General features: G+C 38.9%; 2 protein-coding genes across 3 annotated transcripts; both read left to right on the forward strand.

The window, feature by feature from the left end:
* Positions 1 to 2447: 2447 nt before the first annotated feature.
* LOC147848181 (uncharacterized) lies at positions 2448 to 7667 on the forward strand. The gene is made up of 2 exons (XM_087338625.1): positions 2448 to 2685; positions 7077 to 7667. The coding sequence occupies exons 1-2, from the start codon at positions 2494 to 2496 to the stop codon at positions 7440 to 7442; spliced, it is 558 nt and encodes a 185-aa protein (XP_087194751.1). The 5' UTR covers positions 2448 to 2493; the 3' UTR covers positions 7443 to 7667.
* A 2459-nt stretch (positions 7668 to 10126) lies between these two features.
* LOC147848182 (WD repeat-containing protein 26 homolog) lies at positions 10127 to 16512 on the forward strand. 2 transcript variants are annotated; one of them, XM_087338622.1, is made up of 4 exons: positions 10131 to 11193; positions 12787 to 12888; positions 15069 to 15695; positions 16083 to 16512. In XM_087338622.1, exons 1-4 carry the CDS (start codon positions 10384 to 10386, stop codon positions 16326 to 16328), a joined length of 1785 nt encoding a protein of 594 aa, XP_087194748.1. In that variant the 5' UTR covers positions 10131 to 10383; the 3' UTR covers positions 16329 to 16512. The 2 variants fall into 2 exon arrangements, with proteins under 2 accessions (XP_087194750.1, XP_087194748.1); XM_087338624.1 differs by lacking the exon at positions 12787 to 12888 and having other exon boundaries at positions 10127 to 11193.
* The last annotated feature ends 3968 nt before the right edge of the window (positions 16513 to 20480 follow it).

The following is a 20480-nucleotide window of genomic DNA, read 5'->3' on the forward strand; positions in this document are numbered from 1 at the left end:
ACAGTGTTTATGAGTTATGCATAATTTGGTGTGATGTTGTGTCATTTCGATTAACCATGTTAATGCACCTATGACTGACTACGCCACGAACTTATGGGGGGCATTACCAAACTTCCTAATCCTACTATTGAATATTCCAACTATTGATGAAACCTCTAGAGAAAAAGCCTAGAGTAGATGAAGCCTTCCAACAAAGCCTACCCATGAAGGTATCAACAAAGGTTACCTACCAATGAAATAGCCTGTGGGGGTTCTTACTAGTTATAACTCTACTGATGCAAGGGCATACGAGGGTTCTTACCATTGAAGGGTGCCGATTAAATTTCCTACATACAAAGATCTCTATCTATGATGATACCTACAAGGTTAACACACATCTCGAGCTCGATAGACCATCTTTACTAGCTTAAGACCCTTGGGGTCTTTCTCACCTATCACACATATAGTCGTTAAAAAATGTGCATTCGATGTTTAGGATATGTTTTAGAATACTATAAAGTATTCTACGTTTTAGAACTATCATTTTATAATATTTCACGTATTCCAAGTATTCAATGTGTTCTACTTATTTAACATTTCAAAAAAGTTAACAAAAGAATTATTATTTATTATTTATTATTTTTGCTTTTAAATAACTATTAAATTTTAAGTGTTTAATGTATTTACACATATTTAAAGTATTCTAAATGCATTTAACGTACTTTATATGTAGAAAATGAAGCATTTAAAAAATAAAGGTAGAATAATTCTAGAATGCTTATCATACATATTCTACGCGTATTGTATGCTAAGTATTTTATAACAATGATCACACACACACATGCAGGCTACCATGACCAACACTCTCCCCATCTAGGGTGACATACAATCATTGTTTGCCCCTAAAGAAGTAAATTATTTTCCTCCAATGATTCTCTTGTGACCAATAATACATGGGTCTTAGATAGGTCTTACGCTGAAGTGTTCAATATGGTGATATAATGGACGTATTTACATTATCTCATTATACAAACTAGTATCGATCACTTCCTATTGGAGCTCTTGCATCTATCTCTAACTTCTTGAGGGGGTTCCTTGAAGAAGTACAAGAAGAAAAATAAGACAAAGAGAAATGGAGTGGGCTCATCCACCTTGGTCTTGATCTCTTGTCTCAATCCTTCGTTGAGCTCTTCCTCAACTACATGGTTGAGTTTGGATCCTCCTCGATCATTGGTTCAAGCTTCTCTTTGTTTGGAGGTATTTCCTCTAAGTTCGGGTCATTCACCATGGTCAGGACAATCTCAATCATGCTTTCCTTCTCGACCTCCAACTCGGTCTTGATCTTTGACTCAACCTTGACTACTTGTGTTTCCCCTTCCTTTATCTTGACCTCCAACTTGGTCCCAACCTCAAACCTAAGGTCTCTATCTCAGCCTTGGGTTCTTGTGTCTCTTTCCTTGTTTCAAGTTCTTGCCTTGGATTAATTATCATTAACACCTAATAGTAATTATAATAAGATTTTATTACAAGCTCCTTGGAGAGAGTGAGTAAACTAGGAAATCGAGGAAAGAACAAAACTGAGCAGAAGCTCCTCCATATATAGTCTAAGGATGGCTCTTGGGTTACCCTAGTCCTTATGCCATGGGGTGAGCGAGACTCTTGGACTTCCCGAGCCGTTATGCCATGAGGTGGTTGTTGGCCTTCCCTAGCGTTGAGCCAAGAATGGTCGTTGACGCTAGGCCTTTAGCTAGCCATTAGGGCTAGTCGTGGAGCAGTCCCAAGTGGGACTGCCCCGTTGGGACAAGGTTGTCCCAAGCCATGTTGGACCTGGGACTAGGATTGGGATCACGTTTGGGCTTGGGACTGGGTTAAAAACTCAGGTTGGGACTAGTGGTTGAAATGGGATTGTCCCAACCCAAACCCCACGTGGGACAGTTGGGCTTGCGTGGCTTGATCCCAACCTTGCTTGTTCCTTCTCATGTTCATGCCAACGCTTGTGCCAATCTTGATCGGTAACTCCATGGCTTTGTGTTATCTCGTTTTGGGGTGCCATGGTTCCTCATGACTCACTTTGGGGTTGATTTTGGGGTGGCTGTTTTTAGGGACACAACATGTATGTATGTATGTATGTATGTATGTACATATATCTCAAGCAGCCCAAGAGCTAGCTAGCTACTTAGGCCTATATATGTACATACATATGTATGTATATATCTCCGAGGCAAACAGAACACACCCATTGTCACCCACCAAATAAATTATGTATCAGTATGTATGTATGTATGTACATAAACAATTTGCTCTTATGACTGACTGACTGACTGACTGACTGACGGATATATCATCATCATCATCATCATCATCATCATCGACGACACCATCGCTGCTGCGATCGCTGCAGGCACACGCAATTATCACACGAGAGCGTTGCATCAGAAGAAGATCAGAAGAAGATCAGAAGAAGAGAAGAGAAGAGAAGAGAAGAGAAGGTGTGCGCATCCGAGCGAGCGAGGCATGGGGGTCTTGATATCGCGGCTGTGGTTCACCCTCTTCCCTGCCAAGGAGTACAAGATCGTGGTCGTCGGCCTCGATAACGCAGGGAAGACCACGACCCTCTACAAGCTGCACCTCGGCGAAGTGGTGGTCACCCAGCCCACCGTCGGCAGCAACGTTGAAGAGGTCGTCTTCAAAAACATCAGATTCGAGGTTCCTTTCTCTCCTTCTCTCTGTCTGTCTGTCTGTCTGTCTGCCTGCCTGTACTTCCTACATATATTTGCGTGTTATGTATACGCATGTTTGCATGCATGCATGTCTCTCATCATTCTCATGCATTGCATCCTTAATTCTACCTGGGGGAATATAGGTATCTGTTAGATCTGGGAGTTGTCACACCTCACCATCCTTGTACAACGGGTGTCATATTATTAACATCTCATTTTCCATCACTACGGTCCTTGTACAGTTTTTTCTGTAAAGTTTCTGATAACAGATGCTACATATATGACTTGTCTCTCGTTGGCTAAATTTGGCACTTGATAAACCTTAAAAAGTCTTTCTTTCTTTCTTTCTCATGACACTGATTTATTTTTTGATTGTTTCTATTCTGCTATGTTGTAAATATTCTACCTACGTAAATGCATTCTTTTGCTAAAACATTATATGTTTAGGAATATGTATATATCTGTCCATGATAGATTTACACTTCAGAAGAGGTGCCCTCCAAAGATCTATTAAAACTTCCTTGTGGTATGCCTTATGGCTCTTACAATCTAGTGATCAAATTCTTAGGACACCGCTACTTTCATTGTATTCTTTTTTCTTCCCCCCTCTTCTCTTTGTGGTAAAACCACTTGGCTGCCAAGGCTAATAGGTCTTGGAGTAGTAAAACACCAATCAAACCACCAATGAGCAAAGAAATACATCCACAGGATTTTGGACTGACTAAGACTGAATTCATGTTGATGAAATTTGAATGCTCCTGAAAAATGAAAACCTGGTTGCTTTTTTGGTATTTATTTTGTTTTAAGTCAATTTCGACAACTAGAACTTGCATGTAGAGCTTCCAAGGTACTCTTCACTAAGAATGGTAACTTTGGAACCCACAGTTTTCGACGTTCTAAAATGACTCTTTGCCTAGCTTTAGATCGGAATTTTGAGTTCTACATCAAATATGGTTTGTTTGATTAAGGCAGGTCTTGCTCATGATGCCAAGTTTCAACTCTTCAAAAGAGAAGCACTTTCCACAAAATTGTGCAAGAGCATAGACCTAAGAAACTACGAACATCTTGAACTATTTTCAAATCTGGAGATGAATTTATTGCCTCACTACCAAAGTTCTACTTTTATTGTGTGCAAAAGTATGGTGTATTTATTATCATCTTACATGCTAAATATGGTGAAAATATCCCAAACTTCAAGATTGAATAGATTATAACAATTAAGATTAATTAGAACGAGGAAAAAGAGTTAGAGATGAGAAAAAACTAGAGAAACAAAAATGATGACTATTAGCTCTAAAACTATATTGGAGTTCTATCTCAAAAGATGTTTGTTTGCCAAGTGTGATCTCGTGAAACAAAGTTAGCCCCTTGATGTTTCCACTCCTAACATTTATGTTAATTTATGTATGACCTAACCTAAAGTGATTTTGAGACACAATTCAATTGGATGCACACTTCTATGGACACATTGGAACCCCATGGTAATGGACTGATTATATACCTGTTCTGGGCTAAGTTATGTGTTCAAACATGAGAACCATGTTGATGCTCTCAATTGCTACACATTGATGATGCAATATCTTCTTGGCCAATTTCAAGACCCCCCAGTGAACAAGTAAATGAAAGAAAGAGGAAAAGTTAGTAAATAATGTTATAAGAGTACATCTCTTGGTGACACATACTTTCTCATATCAGCAAGAGATTGAGAACATATTAAGGCGTATATCCATGGGATAGGATGTGGTAGATATGTAAGTGAGCATGAGATGTATAACCGTTAGACTTTTGATGTTCAATCTACGATGACATTCAAAAATGCTTGGAATGACAATTCTCTTTAGAGAGGGGTTTGGACCTTTTGATAAAACTCTCTCTCTCTCTCTCTTGCTCTCTCTCTCTCTCTCTAACCCCATCACTCCTACTGCTATTTGTCATGCACTTAGGCTCCGGCCTCATGGACCACGACCGCAGCACCCTTGTCATCGACAGATAAAGGCCATTATCTCCCACCATTGCAGGTGCTTCCTTTGCTTTGGAGACCTCTCCATTCTGGATTGACCTAGGCTAGAGATATTTCCAAGACAAAAGTTGCAATATATCTAACTTGAGAAAACCAGATTCCCTTGTCTCTTTTTATCTTATTTACTTTTATATTTACTGAGTAATACTTCTTTTATTTTGGTTTGTTGTTCTCAAGGCGAGAGAACTTAAGATGTAATCTCTTGTTTGGTCTTATAGGCCATTTTGGCCTCTTAAAAGACGTTAAAATATCTTTCTCTTTCTTTCTCTCTCTCTCTCTCTCTCTCTCTCTCTCTCTATTGTCCAATATGAACACCCCATTTCGTTGGTATCTATACTTGCATTGCTACCCATATCTGTAACTCCATCCCCCCAAAGATGTTCTCCGTCTCCTCTCGATTCAATCTTCTTTTTTGTTGTTTGTAGTCCACCCTAAAAGTATGTTGCTGCTGTGTATATAAGAAAACTGTATCTTATTTTCCTTTTGCTGAAAGTGTTTTCTTGCAGGAGGATTCAATCTAAATGAAATTGAAATTGTGTGTTTAACATGTGCATTAGGTAGCTCAGGTAACTAATAGCTGTCCTCTCATTAACCGTTTCATATTTTTCATTTCCATTCTTCCTTTTGCTATCTTTTGTACTATATTATGCCATGTATGAGACAATAGTAGGGCGTTTGCAGACATCAGAGGGTTTTATTAGACTAGGGGTACAAGGAACAATCTCCACTCTTAACTCTTTTCAGATTGTATATCGATGAGACCACAAAGAATGGAATTTTGCATAAAGCCAAGTTGGCTTTCACTGGTATGTAATATTGTATCTTTTTGGGCTTGACGATAATAGGCAAGTAATAGTGAAGTATGTAGACTTGTAAATGTATATAAGGGTTAGTGTTTGGCATTGTTTGTGAGGTCCGTCTTTTCGATGAGAGGAATATAAAAGACTAGGGGATTTCATAGCATGCTATGGTTTACACATCTGCTATAAAAGACTAAATATATGTTGGCACAGTCTAGATTAAGATGGTTTTATGTTAGGTGGAAATGGATGGAAGGTATTTTATGGCCATGAACACCATGGGGGTTTTGGTTAAGGCCTACGTATCATGTGAGATGGACTGCATTGGAGGCTTTTACAGGCTTTTACAATATCAGTACTCCATGGATACACTATCTGCTACTTTGGCTTACTGTGTCGAGACAATATTCTTCTAGATATCATGAAGTGTGAGAGACCCTTGCAGAAGCATATCTAAGAACTCATGATGAGATTAGGTGTTTCTCTATATCGGGTCATGGATTAATGGATCAGTGATGCTTGTATCTTTATCCATGGACTCAGTTAACCGTGAGACTATCTTTAGGATAAGAGTGACTGAATGTAGTTCTAAAGAGGCAGATTAAGACTTTTACAGAGCAAACATCAACATTATTAGCATCACCTCTCAGGCGTTGAGTGGCTTTGGGAGCATCATTGTGTGCCATCATGTGTCGTTCCAGACCACTCAGTATGGGGAACCTTAATCCCACAAGGCAATAACCCCAAGGGTTTGTAAATTCTTTGTATGATTGTGCTTGCTAGTACATTGTTCCCAATTGATGAGTAGGCCTCCACTCTTTTCTAGGCTACTCTTTTCCAGTTGATTTGGATGAGATATTGGAGGTACATTACTGTTTTTTCAAATCTGATCAGATTTCACATGGATGTAACTTGTGTCAGAGGGTCATTGTAAAGACATTGAATTGAATTGAATTCTCTTACACAATTTGCAGGCCCGGAATATATATGCTAATGTGTAGACATCTCGTTGCTATAAGTTTACCATGCTATGCTTTTAACCTCAATTTCCCATCCATGCTTGGTGAATCCAAAGTACCTCAGTTCACCACTGATGACAGAAGTAGGGGTGTGATACAATCTATCTAGTAAATGTATATATGCATGGAAATATACACCATCCACTTTCTTGTAATGTGGATTTTCATGTTACATGTCTCTATTTTTTACTTTATTCTTTAATTCATTAATGGATCTTTCTCCCATTCACTCAACTCAAATATTCTTAGGTTTGTAAGGTCAGACTATTGTGCTATCATAAAGGTATATCAAGAGATACCATCCTCGGTGTTAGCATATTTAAGTACACACATGTGTATACGTACCAGATATGTAATACTTTCACTTAGAAAAAAGGTCAGATCTATTTACAAAAAGGTAGTAACTTCAGTTTTATATTTAGGTATTGACACAAATGTCTGTGTAACACTCAGCCTAAGGTATAAGAAGTGCTGAATAGGGTCAGCGTATTGCATGTATTTCGTTTCTTACATTGATTTTGCATTCACAAATGGCCAGGTATGGGATCTAGGAGGTCAGGACAGTCTCAGACCATCATGGACGACTTATTATAGGGGTACACATGCAGTAATAATGGTCGTTGACAGCACAGATCGGGCAAGGATTGGTCTCGTAAAGGATGAACTTTTTCCATTGTTGCAGCATGAAGAACTCCGGCAAGCTGTTGTGCTTGTTTTTGCCAATAAACAAGACTTGAAAGGTGCAATGACAGCTGCTGAAATTAGTGACGCACTCTCACTTCATAGTATAAAACATCATGATTGGCATATCCAAGCTAGTTGCGCTTTAACTGGGGAAGGTCTATACGATGGTCTGGGATGGATTGCACAACATGTCTCTGGACAAAAGAGTGGAAGTTCGTAATTTGTTTGGAGCAGAAATAGCTAAATTGTTCTACAAATAACTTTCAAGTTTGAAATGGTTGATGGTAAAGAGAGATCCGATGATTATGGTCAAGAAGCGTTCAATAACCGTTGGACTTTTACATGATTAGTGCTTTGTTTAGTTGTATCATTAAATAGTTCAAGCACATTAACTTATTTGTATGCATAAATTTGGACATGTATACAGTTAGTATTACTTTTGAGTTGTCTTGTCTTCTTGCATGCACATGCAACATATATCAATGTGTTGTCATCTCTTCTTGTTATACGTTGACGTGTATAACTTATCTCTCACTTTCGTGGCACACACCAAACCCAACTCAAAAGCAATGAAAGGGTCAATTTTGAAAGCTAGATTGTAATCACCTTTGGGGATGATTAATTCACTATTGAGTTATTGACTACGGATCGATTCCATAATATTTGCTTGCCATAACTCCTTCAAACGCAAAAGTCTCCACACTATCGTTTCATGAATAATTGTATCGTGCGAACTCAATTATATTGATCTTACTAGTGTTGAATTTGATCCATCATGTAGTGCTCAATATTGACCATGGGACTATCAATATAATCAATAGTAAATGCTCTTCCAAGTTGATCCTCAAATATAAGGAGTATTAGACATGTGATGGTTATTCATAGTGTGCACCTATATAATATATTCACCTTATGAATCTTAGCATTTGGAAAAGTTCATGTACTAATGGACATATGATTAATGTACCTAGAAGTCTTAAGTGGTATTCCATGGATTGCTCATTCCTATTTGTTGCATCATCTTGGTTATCAACATTTGTTGTGCGATAAGTAATATTATCAAGTATGGAGTTATGCTCATATTGAAAGGAGAGCATCAATCGCTCTTGACTCGCTACCTTCGGTAACCCAAATCTTGTGAACTCCTATTCACCTCTATTAACAAGGTTAATCTCAATAAGAAGCTCTCTAATAACATGACAAGCTTTATTATCAAATATGTATGACACTTAACAAAGAGATTACTCACACAAGTATTGACCATGCCTCAATAAGTAAACGCAGATGCCACACATACAATAGGAAGGAGTGACTAGGGCTTGGCTTCGTACAATCCATAAGCATGGGTTAAAAAAGTGCTTTAATATAATCCCTAAGGTTCTCATACAATCCATAAAAATGTTAAAAAGTATCTTCTTTGTATTTGTTTTTCTTCATGGTCATGAGTGCATTTTCCATATAAACGAAAACCTTTATAAAACTACGTGCATATAAAGGAGCATATTCCCTTTTGCTTTTGTATCATCTTGTTTCCATGAGGATTCTTGCTTCTCGTGTCATCGAATGAAATGTTTTATCAACATCAAACAATTGTTATGGTTACATGGCAATTCTTGTATCATCTTGTTTCCATGGCGCTTCTTGCTCCTTGTGTCGTCAAATGAAATGTTTTGTCAACATCAAACAATAGCTGCAATTACAAGTTGGAACCCACTTGATATTAGGCCGTTTTGCGCCAAAACAACACAACTAATCTTGTATGATTAACATGGATTGAAATTTATTCATCATTTTTCTTTTATTCTTTATTCACTACGGAATCTTCTGTACAAATGCTTGAGTTGCATAACATTGTGATCAACATGAAAGATTGTTTTAAGAAGAGCAAGACTTTTTATAAAAAATTTCCATTGCTACCATTGTATGATATGATGATGGATCCATGAACAAGGAGAGTGGAAGAAAAAAAGATTGGTAACCCTCTCTCTATATCTTGATTTCATGGATGGTTCCCACATGACTAACCATGCAATTTTTTATCAGGTCTATCTCTTTCCTTAATTTGATACAGAGGGACATGTATGAGCTTGTAATGTTATCCCTTTGATGTGGTGGTACAATGCGCCCCAAGAGAATTATTAAGATATTAGGGTCCCTCTCTCGTAAATGCTGTTGATAATTAAATATGTTGATTGTGCAAGACACAATCAATGATTGTGAGGGGGAGGGATTTACCAAAAATCATGCCATGCCTAGGCATGTCCCCATCTAGTGTGAGTGTCCCAACCCAACACACAAAGACACCCCACCCCACCCCTAAAGGCTTTTGTGAAATTCTGGGAATACCCTTCTTTTCAAGTTCACGGAAAGCTCTCTCTCTCTCTCTCTCTCGCTCTCTCTCTCTTTTTGGTAAAAGCATACAATTATATTAACTGTTCTCTCTCTCTCTCTCTCATCGTAATTAATTATCTTATCTTACCCTAGTGGTAAGTTGTTACAATACACAACCACAAGCACTACACAACGTATTGGGTACGAAACCCAATTTTGTGACCTCGCTATTACATACATACTTCATACATATCTCTTAATTCACTAGATGCCACTGTGGAATGTAGGGGTCGAACCCATGACCTCCTACTCTCTCTCTCTCTCTCTCTCTCTCTCTCTCTCTCAAACACACACATACACACATAACACACATATGTATTGATTGATTGATTGCTATATTGCTTCTGCTGCCTGCACGTTTTCTTGCAAATAGGGAATAAAATATGTACATATGTACATACATACATATATATACATACATGATACATATATGTATAGCGAGAGAGCGAGAGACAGACAGACAGACAGACAGACAGCGCCTGCCCCTGCCTCCGTCTCTCATCAGAAAAAAGAAAGCTGCAATCTCCTCCCTCAATCTACTACCGTATTTGTGAGCAAAGGAGATGCTCCCGTAGTCCCCCTATGGTCGGGCTCATCTTTTCATCCTCTGTAATCAAGATACTGAATTTGAAGAACGCATTTCTAGGGTTTCAGACTACCACGATCTTTTAGGGTTTCTAGCACTATATTGTGCTTTTAGGGTTTCTTCTTCCTGTTTCTCTCCCCCACTCTCTCTCTTTTACACTCACATGGCATAGCTGTGACTTTTGATGGGAGGAATAGATGACACCACTCCCCCACCATTAAAACGTCAAAAGGTTATGTCAGAATCATCGTCATTAAATCCATCACGAATTTCTCCCATTTGTTTGAGTATGCTCCCTATTAACGAAGAAGAAATCAACGGTAAAAACACTGAATCTGATGTAAACGTTGGGCCCAATGGTCTTCTCAGGAGGACAGAAATGGTGAGAATCATCACTCAATCTCTATATGCATTAGGCTACAAGAGATCGGCTCATCTTTTGGAGGATGAATCGGGTATTCCTCTTCAATCTTATCTCGTTTCGGAGCTCAGAGAACAGATCTTGGATGGGAAATGGGATGAGAGCATTGCAAATATTCGCCTTTTGCTTCTTGATCCCTCAAGCTTTGACTCTGCCACATGTCTTATACTTCAACAAAAGTTCTTCGAGCAACTCCGAATGAATGATATCATGGAGGCTTTGAAAACACTGCGTTTGGAGATCTCTCCTTTAAATATTAAGAAAGAAAGGTTGCACCAATTGGCTTCTTGCTTAATTTGTCCAGATAAGATGGAGGCTCTTTCACCGTCATCATTATCTAATGGAAAATATGGTAAATTTTGTACAAATCCTCGAGAAAGGTTGTTGCATGAACTTCAACAATTCGTGTCACCCTCTGTCATGATTCCGGAGAGGAGGCTAGAAAATCTTCTTGAGCAAGCTTTGATCATGCAAAGAAAAGCATGCGTTTTTCATAATTCTATGGAGCAACCATTGTCACTCTACTACGACCACAAATGTGGAAGAGATCAAATTCCAAATCGAACCGTTCAGGTATTCATCCAGTGTTTTGCCTTCATTTGCTAATCTTATGTGTTAGTGTTTTTTGGCTAACTTGTTGGATATTTACCAAAACACCCCTAAGTTTTCAATACCACCAGAATATGTCTATATGGTTTTAAATTTTGTACTGCATAAAGATATTCTCGAAATATTTGAGAACTTAAGGTAATCTAGTAAATATACAAACAGGTTAGGGGTATTTTGATGTTTATTGCTACAACTGCTATTTATTATTTATGGTCACTTTGTAATAGTAGCTCTAACCGACCTGCCATTGTTTCTTTTGACTATATTATGTGATCGACTTTTAATATTTAATGTTATTCAATATGTCCTTTGTGAACGTTCATGGTGTTGGGTAAAAAAATTGAAATTTGAATAAGGTTGGAGAAATTATCTCAGTCTTGAAGTACCTTAAAGGTTAATGCCTTTTGTGTTCTGAATACAAGAAGTCTAAAACTTTGTGTCTTCTCACATTACTACTCTATAAACTAATTAGATCTTGGGGATTTGGGGCCGAGGATTGATCTTATATTTTTGAAGGAATCCATAGACATGAAGTGGCGAAGAAATCCATAGACATTTAGATGAACTTCTTAATTAGAGTAGATTGATGCCTATATTTGTCTTGCTTTATCCTTTTTTATATAAATCAGTCAATTAGTTTTTTCTATTTCTCTGTCTGTCTCTCTCTCTCATACTCACACATTCACTCACCCTTCCCAAGTAAAGCAAGATTACCATGCCATATAAAGGTTTTTATATATTTTTAACATTTTAATATGAATGATGGAAGCTCTATGTGCAAAATGTAACATAAGACATCGATAACAGAGTGTATGCTGGAAGAAGTATTGTTTGGACATGTGAAAAAGTGTTGGAGCACATAGTTGGTATCTAAAATCTCATATATTCCTCCACTGTAATTATTTTAACGTATGAAAGATTCCATAAGGCACGCTTGTGTGTAACTTGGAATAGATTCCAAGTAAGCTTGCCTTTTGGACACGTGACTATGGTGCATTAATATATAACTTATGCTACATTTTTCCTTCAAGACTTCAAGCTTCCAGTATAATTCTGGTCGACCTATATGTACCTTATAATAGCTGATTTTAGCTCCCTTTGGTTGAGCTCAATTATCATATTACTGAGTCTGGCCTTGATGAACAAATGTAACATACCTAAACACACAGGACACTGATACACAATTGGTAAGGTTGAATAGTTTGAACAGGCATACCATGTTATCGTTAAAGATGTAAACTCAGAGATCCCACACAGGTCAATGATACAGTAGATGCATGGGTAACTTTGTGACATGACTTCTGATAGGTTTTGGGCTACTGTGGAGTGTTGTGTTTGGAGGTGGACCTTATATAAAGGGAAGTACCGTCTTGCAAATTATCGAAGGACAACTTGTCCATATATTTCTATATTAAAGAGCAGTAAAGGAAATGAGATAACTTCTAATGTTTGAGATTTATTTAGGTCTTCAAACTCAAATTCATGTGCTTTCTTAAAAATGCTTCATGTTAAATCAAGAATTAGATTCTAAGTCGTCAATTCATGTCAAAATCTCAGGTTTTGCAAGCTCATGCAAATGAGGTCTGGTTTTTGCAATTCTCTCATGATGGGAGATACCTGGCCTCTGCATCAAAAGATTGCACGGCAATTATTTGGGAGGTATGAAAGAAACTATGCTTTGTAGTAATGTGATTTACTTGAGAAGTTGTAATGGAATGATGGAAATTTTGCCCTTCACTCCTTTTGATAGCTGTATTATCTTAAAAGAACAAATCTTCCAAAGGAAATGTCTCTCTTCCAGGATTATATCAATTAATCCTTTGAAAAGTGATGTTCCAATATTTGAAATTGGTGGTTCTCTTAGAGAACATCAGCATAATTTGAATCCTCCAATGCTAGAAGTTGTGCTAATCAGAAAATTGTTGTGAGGTTTCACTTATGATGTTGAACAGTAGTGCCTTAACATATACCAGATCATACAATGATTTCAGTGACCTTGATTATTGACAGTCTTGGAAATCTGGCAGTCCCGACAATCTGGTAGCCATAACCAAAATATCAAGATAAGCTTGATCTTCATAGATATTACCAGAACATGAAAGTCCTTCAACTATAGACATGTGACTGGGTCTCCAGACTTATATAATGAAAATCAAACTCAAGGAATGACCTTAGAACAATCAAGATTTGCAGAGCATGTTGCCTATGCCCTAGGAGGAGTCCTATCTAGACAGGGAAGCAAATCTATGATATTCTTTGGATTCTGGAATAACATTCATTGTAAATGGCTGGAACAGTTGGAAATAATGAGGAACGGGCTGGAAAAGAGATGAATATTATGATGTCGTAAAGTTCATAATTTTGACCAGGGTATCTATCATCTTAGTTATATAGACAAGGTAAGCTTGTTTCAAGAGTTACACTTCATGAAAGGTTTGCATTTTTTCCAAACATTTCCTCTCACCTCACCCAATTGTAGATTGACATTCCCCTTCATGTTTGCAGAATAATGCTGCATTCCATTTCGATGCAATTATGACTTGAGCTTGCCTTTCACGATAATCTATGCTAGATCCTTGTGATTTGAGCCTTGAGCTACGTGCCACTTATTGTAAAGCATTGCCTCCATGCAGATTAAGAGTAGTAGTGCTAGGATGAGCAAAGTTGTATCTAGATGTAGAATGCTGTAGGTCAGGTTTTTGTGATATATTCCATAAGGTTGTGATTCATAGAATGTGAATATACCCATCAACTAAATGGATTATATAGCTGATTATAATCATCGTGGAATGTGTACAGTATGATAAACTCTATTGTCAGAGACTCACAGATATACTGGCTTCTGCTATGTCCTGCATGAAGAATGCATCAATATGGTCACCTCATTACATAATTATAGATTAACTACATCCCCCCCCCCCCCACTTCTTGATTTTGTATGCAATTAATCCTGAATCGTGTACCAATAATTTCTTTTACTCTTATGTCCAATATGAAAAATATTATATGATTGAAGCTTCCTATTGATACACTCCTAATGTTTTGTGTGATATGATCAAACAGTTCAATCAAATTTGACTCTATTTTCTTTTGCAACTGTCTCAAGTAAAATGTGATCATTGTGTACTTTCATTTTGCAATTTCCTATGTAACTTCAAGTTAAAACTTTAAAATTATTACCAATGATTCAAAGGAATATTACAAATTTAATACTTCGCAAATTTAAGAATGACATATGTTTCTAATTATCATGTAAATGCGTGTATGCCCTATGTCGATGCATCATGTAAAATTGTATTAATATACATATGATGCATGTCTCATAGAAATGTGTAAAGTTTGAAAATACACAGAGTTCATGTAATTTCTAAAAATGTTAAGTTAAAACATTGAAATTTGTGAGGGAATGGGACAGGGAAGTAGAGGAAAAATTCACAGAACTCATGGAAAACATAAAACCGGTTTAAGTTGTCATTGACACCAAAATCGAAATTCGTGTCTTTATATCATTTTATCAGTTTCACTTTGTTAGGAATCTAGTGATAGTTTTAAATGACTTGGAATATAATAACGGTTTGTGATATGAATCACATGCTTTGCTTGTTTCTTTTCCTGGGTGATCTATCATTGAAGACATAATGTATATGGTAATGTTTGCTTAATCTTCTTTTGTATGAACTAGTGAATATCTTACTTGTGTTACCAGATGCTGAATGCCCATCACTTTAAATTAACTGCATTCTTTGATCTTGTGCTTCAGTTATATGCTGTCTCTATGCTGATTTTACTTGCTGTAGTACTCTTTCATTCTCTGCTGTAAATGGGTTTTCTGTGGACAGGTTGTCGAGAATGGTAATGTGAAATTGAAGTACACTTTAACAGGCCATCAAAAAGAGGTATCTTTTGTTGCGTGGAGTCCAGATGATCGAATGATTCTTACTTGTGGCAGTGAGGAATTATTAAAACTTTGGGATGTTGAATCTGGCGATTGTAAGCAGACTTTTGGGAAGTTGAATTGTACTTTCACTGCATGTGCTTGGTTTCCAGATGGAATGAACTTCATATCTGGAGGGGTGGATAAATGCATATATATATGGGATATTGAAGGCAAAGAAGTAGATTCATGGAAGGGGCCTCGAATTCCACGTGTCATTGATTTGACAGTGTCTCCGGATGGGAAACATATGATCTGCATTGCTGACAAAGAAATCAGGATGTATAACTTAGAAACTAAAGCAGAAAGGGTAATTGACGAAGTGGAACGTATCACTTCTCTCTCTGTGTCGAAAGATGGAAGCTCTTTACTCGTGAATTTGACAAACCAGGAAATCCACCTTTGGGATATTAAGGATGATGCTAAGCTTTTGTTCAAGTACAAAGGGCACCGTCAGACACGCTATGTGATCAGATCTTGCTTTGGAGGGTTTGACCAAGCTTTCATCGTGAGTGGGAGCGAAGATTCTCAGGTTCACACTCTTTACAATATTTTTATTTGCCCCACCTACTAGAATTGAAAATAACACCCCAAATTCATTTGGCTATTGATGAAAGTACCCCTCAGCTCTCAAAAATATACACTAGTTATACAATATAATTTCTTGGGATCTTAGGGGTATTCTAGTAAAAACCCAACAGTGTTTTTCTCAATTGTGAATAATGTAGAGGGGTTTTGCAACTCCCTGTCAAAAGGAAGCAAATGCAAACTATGATCTTGGCTGCATTCATTTTCAATAAATGTTGCATTTTGCACTATGTGGTGCTTTTGAATGTGCTTTCAATGTGTACCTACTGCTCATACATACATATAAAGCTATTACTTTCCAAGTGATAATATGTATTTGGTGGATTTGCAGGTGTACATATGGCATCGTGGCAATGGAGAGATTTTAGAAGTGCTTCCTGGCCATTCAGGGACAGTGAATTGTGTCAGCTGGAACCCAAAGGATCCTTATATGTTTGCATCAGCTAGCGATGACCACACTATTAGAATATGGGGTGTGATTAAACATGCCCAAAAACAGAAAGATACAAGTAATAGCAATGGGGTAGTACATTCAGCTAATGGAGGGTCTCTAGCCCTACAAACAGAGCACAAGTAATCCTTATGATGGTGCCTGTCTACAATTAAGCATGCTCATTATTTGTGTTACAGATAGTGAAGAATCACAATGCACAATGTTTTGCTTAGTGATGAATCACAATGCTTCTATAGCTGCTACATGTATACCTGATTGCTTCAATGTGACATTTAGCCTTTAGTTCGATTTTTGTTTATTCAGTTTATACTAGGTTTCTGATGCATACCTGTATATATAAGGTCTTTAATTCATTATGTTTCGATGTGAAGTTTGGATAATGAAAAAACTAAACTGAGGTATAACACCTCTAAATCAAGTCAGAAGGTTCTCATTCTTAATAAGGACAACACCTCTGAATCAAATCAGAAATACGTCTCATATTGATCTTTCTAGTAAACATATGAGTACCTAGCTGCCCAGTGTATAGTAATTCTAACCAGCTGAAAGCACATGATCTGTCAATAAATGCCGAGGTTCTAATTTTAGAATAAGGAATAAAGAATTTAAATCGGCATAGTAATGAAAGAATTGAACAATTGCATTTGCCTAATGGTCGCATGGTGAGATATGAGCAAATTTTGACCTCGTGAATAGATAGGAGGCAAATTTAGGAATGAGTGGAATTCTGACAACAAAAGGAGGGAACAATCGGGTCATAATTTAAATGCTCATGAGCTTGTAAGTTTGACATGACAATGTGGCATGTAGCTTAAGTGAGGTGATTGTCATATATGTGTATTTACAACCTTGGATTGATAGCATAACATATCGCTAAGGTAAGTTCATATGTGTGTGTGTGTGTGTGTGTGTGTGTGTACCTATAATTATCTTAATGACATCGTATGTAATATGGAGGCGTTGGTGGTGTTTGGTGCTAGGAAATTTCTCACCGTGAGGAGACTTTGGTGCTTGAAAGGCCTTAAGGTCTCTAGTGGCCCTTACATTGATGATGACACAACTTGAAAAGTTTAAAGTAGACCAGCTTATGGTGGTCCACGGTGCAAAAAGACTTTCACCTAATGCATGTGACGAGTGTTATGCCTTAGGCCTAGATGCCCTACCTCCTCCTACTTGAGCCTATTAAGTAATAGGCCCTCGATTTTATCTTCCCACTATAATAGAAGAATGAATGGTACATGCCTCTCCAATTATGGGTGATGCCCAATCAAGAAGAGCATGACAAGAATGGTCCACCTAAAAGGCCTTGGGAGACAATGCTATATAAAGGGTTGACTATAAGATAGATTGTTGTCAAAAGTTTTATTTATATATATATATATAATCCGGTCTATGGGCAGAACTGAGGAGCTCTAAAACTAGAATTAGTGCAACTCTTTCTTAAAATGTCTCAAAATGTTAGGGTTGATGATCAAGAAGAAGGGAAACCCGTTGTATGCAAAGCCAACAATAAGACCACATCGATCTTGGAGAATGTAACTCAAGTTGGTAGACTACGAGACGACCCAATTGCTTGCATTATTGCCTGTTGTCATTGGCAATGTGTCGTAATCCTAACAATGATGAGAAGAGTACATATTTAGTCAAGTGTTGGGATCGGTAGTTACGGTATTTTAGGTAACCTTCATGATTGACCTCTAACACTATTGTCTTCGAGCTCCTTAGGTCATTAGCCAAGCATGATGGACAACAGTTTGAGGCTTGCCAATGAAAGAGATGACAATGAAATTCTAGGAAACAACCATAAACCATTTTGGCATGAATGGGCAAGCCTCAAGGGATATGATTGAAGTTCGTCTTCTCGAAGTGGTTTTCTTGATATATATGACTCTAGAAAGATGTGTATTCTTGGACGTTGAGGTAGGAATTTAAAGATGGGTGGTTGAATCACATTTTCATAAAGGGATGAATGTGATTCATACCTAGGAAGGAGGGTTGCACTTCCAAGGGTCACTATCGAGTTCTCTCTTGGGGGATTGTCTTCCTCTCAATGGGCTAATTGAGGGATACCGTGATGAACCTAGAGTTGGGAGGGAGGCGGGGCGATTCTGTGAGAGAGAAGCTTTAGAAACCCCTCTTGGGTAAGCCCTCATGTAATCCCAGTTTTCGTTTTTAGAATTGATCCTCTATAATGGAGGAAATTTCTAGTTCAAGGAATCGTCGAGCTTCTTCCTCCCCCCATGTAAACCGCACCATGTGTGTTCTTCAATCGTTTCTCTTTCCACTCTCGCGTGGAGTTCCTTGAAGACGATTAGCACCCGATCCTTCGTCTTCAACGGTGAGATCCACAGCTTCCGGCTGTGGTCATCTTTGAACGTCACGAAGTACTGCGATCCAGCATGTGACTTCGTGTCTACTTGACACACATCGGTATGCACCAGCTCCAGTGGTGCATTGCGTCTCATTGGTGGTCTTGACCGAAAGGAGGTTCGGTTTTGCTTGCCGGTCAGGCAGTCGGTGCACTTCTCAAGTTGCACGTCCTTCACCAGAATGAGGTTGTCTTCGGCAAGTCTCTTCATCCCCTTCTCACTCATGTGACACAGTTTCTGTGCCACAGCTCACCGACAGTGTCGGATGCTACGTTCACTTCTTCCCGGCATATCCGGGCATGCATCAAGTACAATGTGTTGACCTTCTGGGCTCGAGCCACTATTAAGCTCCCTTTGCAGAACTTCATGACACCGTTCCGGATGCTACCTGTGTAGCCTTCCTTCATCATCTAGCCAACCGACTGATATCAGGTTCAGTCGAACCTCCTAACGTGTCAGACATCCTTCAACAACAACTTGCATCCGGTTGATGTCTTCAACAACACATCTCCTATGCCGATAATTCGGCATGTCCCTTCATTCCCCATCCGGACACAGCCGTGCTCACCGGCTGTGTAGGATGAGAAGCATTTCCGATCCGGGGTAAGGTGGAATGACGCTCCGGAATCGACAACCCACATTGTCTCGTCGACGGCAAAGTTCAACTCACTCTCCTCGGTGATGAGCATTAGTTCTTCTTCACTTGCCGTGATCGCCATCGTCTCCTTCCGGTGTGGGCCTCGCTGATCCGAACCGTTTCGGTCCGGTGATTTCTTCAAATTGGTACTGTCGGTTCCCTTGTCTTTCCAGAAATGCTGACAATTCTTTTGGAAGTGCCCCGACATCCCGCAATAGAAGCAAGTGGGCCTCCCCTTGACTTTGACCATGTCCCCGACTTTTCCCGGTTCGGGGGACTCCAATTCCTTTGTCTTCCGCGTTCCGATTCGGTAAGGAGGGCTTTAGCGTCGGAGATCACCTCCTTGTCTTTCCGACACGCCTCCTCATCTAGCAAGCTCGACTTGACTCTTGCTAGGGATAGTTGATTTCCTTCTGGCCCAACGTTGCCCAACGTGACAACTAACGTCTCCCAGCTATCCGGGAGGGAACCGAACAGGAGTAGAGCAAGTACCTCATCGGCAAGAGGTACTTTCAACGAGGTTGCTTGGTGTATTAGCCCCTGGAAGGCATTCATGAGCTCCTCCATATTGGAGCCGTCTTGGTACCGGAGCCTCACTAGCTTCTGAAATACCGAAACCCGATTAACGACATTCTTGTGCTGGAACATGATGTCGATCTTCTTCCAGAGTTCATGAGCCATGCTCTCTTCATTGAAGTTGTTGTACAGGCTCATGTCGATGAAGCATCAGATGTATGTCGTCGTCTTCATGTGCATCACCTCCCATACCGTGGCGTCGATCTTATTCGATCTCTTGTCTCCGAACTGAACTGGCAACCAAAGATCTTTAACCACCAACATGTCCCTCATCTTCGACTTCCACACTGAGTAGTTGGAGCCGGTGAGCTTGAACATGCCGCTGTAAGATTCTTCCATTTCTTGTGTTGTTCGCTTTGATACCAGTTTGAAGAGAAATGCGTGGAATATCGCTCGGCCACAACCGAGTAGTAAAACACTTCTATAAGAATCAAACACAGAAATGGGAAGTGGAGAGTACACAAGGAAAAATGACACGGGATGTTTACGTGGAAAACCCTAATAGGGAAAAACCACGGGAGCCCACAGACTCCGAACTATCACTATGAAGAGAAAGGGGTACAATCATAGACTCGGAGGCAATGAACTCGAGCTCTGTTTCTTCGCATAGTGGCGGTTACAACAAAGTATCGCTCTGTATCCCTCTCTCTCTCACACACACACACACACTCTCTCTTTCAAAGCTCTCTGTAA

The sequence above is a fragment of the Azolla caroliniana genome, unplaced genomic scaffold (assembly GCF_043228905.1).
Source record: "Azolla caroliniana isolate FFs.n. ecotype wild unplaced genomic scaffold, voAzoCaro1.0.p SCAF_482, whole genome shotgun sequence".
Taxonomy (NCBI): domain Eukaryota; kingdom Viridiplantae; phylum Streptophyta; class Polypodiopsida; order Salviniales; family Salviniaceae; genus Azolla; species Azolla caroliniana.

Bases quoted from the DNA above. Each gene is read 5' to 3' on its own strand.
- LOC147848181 (XM_087338625.1), top strand. From the start codon at position 2,494: ATGGGGGTCTTGATATCGCGGCTGTGGTTCACCCTCTTCCCTGCCAAG. The intron at 2,686-7,076 runs GTTCCTTTCTCT...ACAAATGGCCAG, and splicing joins TCAAAAACATCAGATTCGAG to GTATGGGATCTAGGAGGTCA.
- LOC147848182 (XM_087338622.1), top strand. From the start codon at position 10,384: ATGGGAGGAATAGATGACACCACTCCCCCACCATTAAAACGTCAAAAG. The intron at 11,194-12,786 runs GTATTCATCCAG...TCAAAATCTCAG, and splicing joins TTCCAAATCGAACCGTTCAG to GTTTTGCAAGCTCATGCAAA. The intron at 12,889-15,068 runs GTATGAAAGAAA...TTCTGTGGACAG, and splicing joins GCACGGCAATTATTTGGGAG to GTTGTCGAGAATGGTAATGT.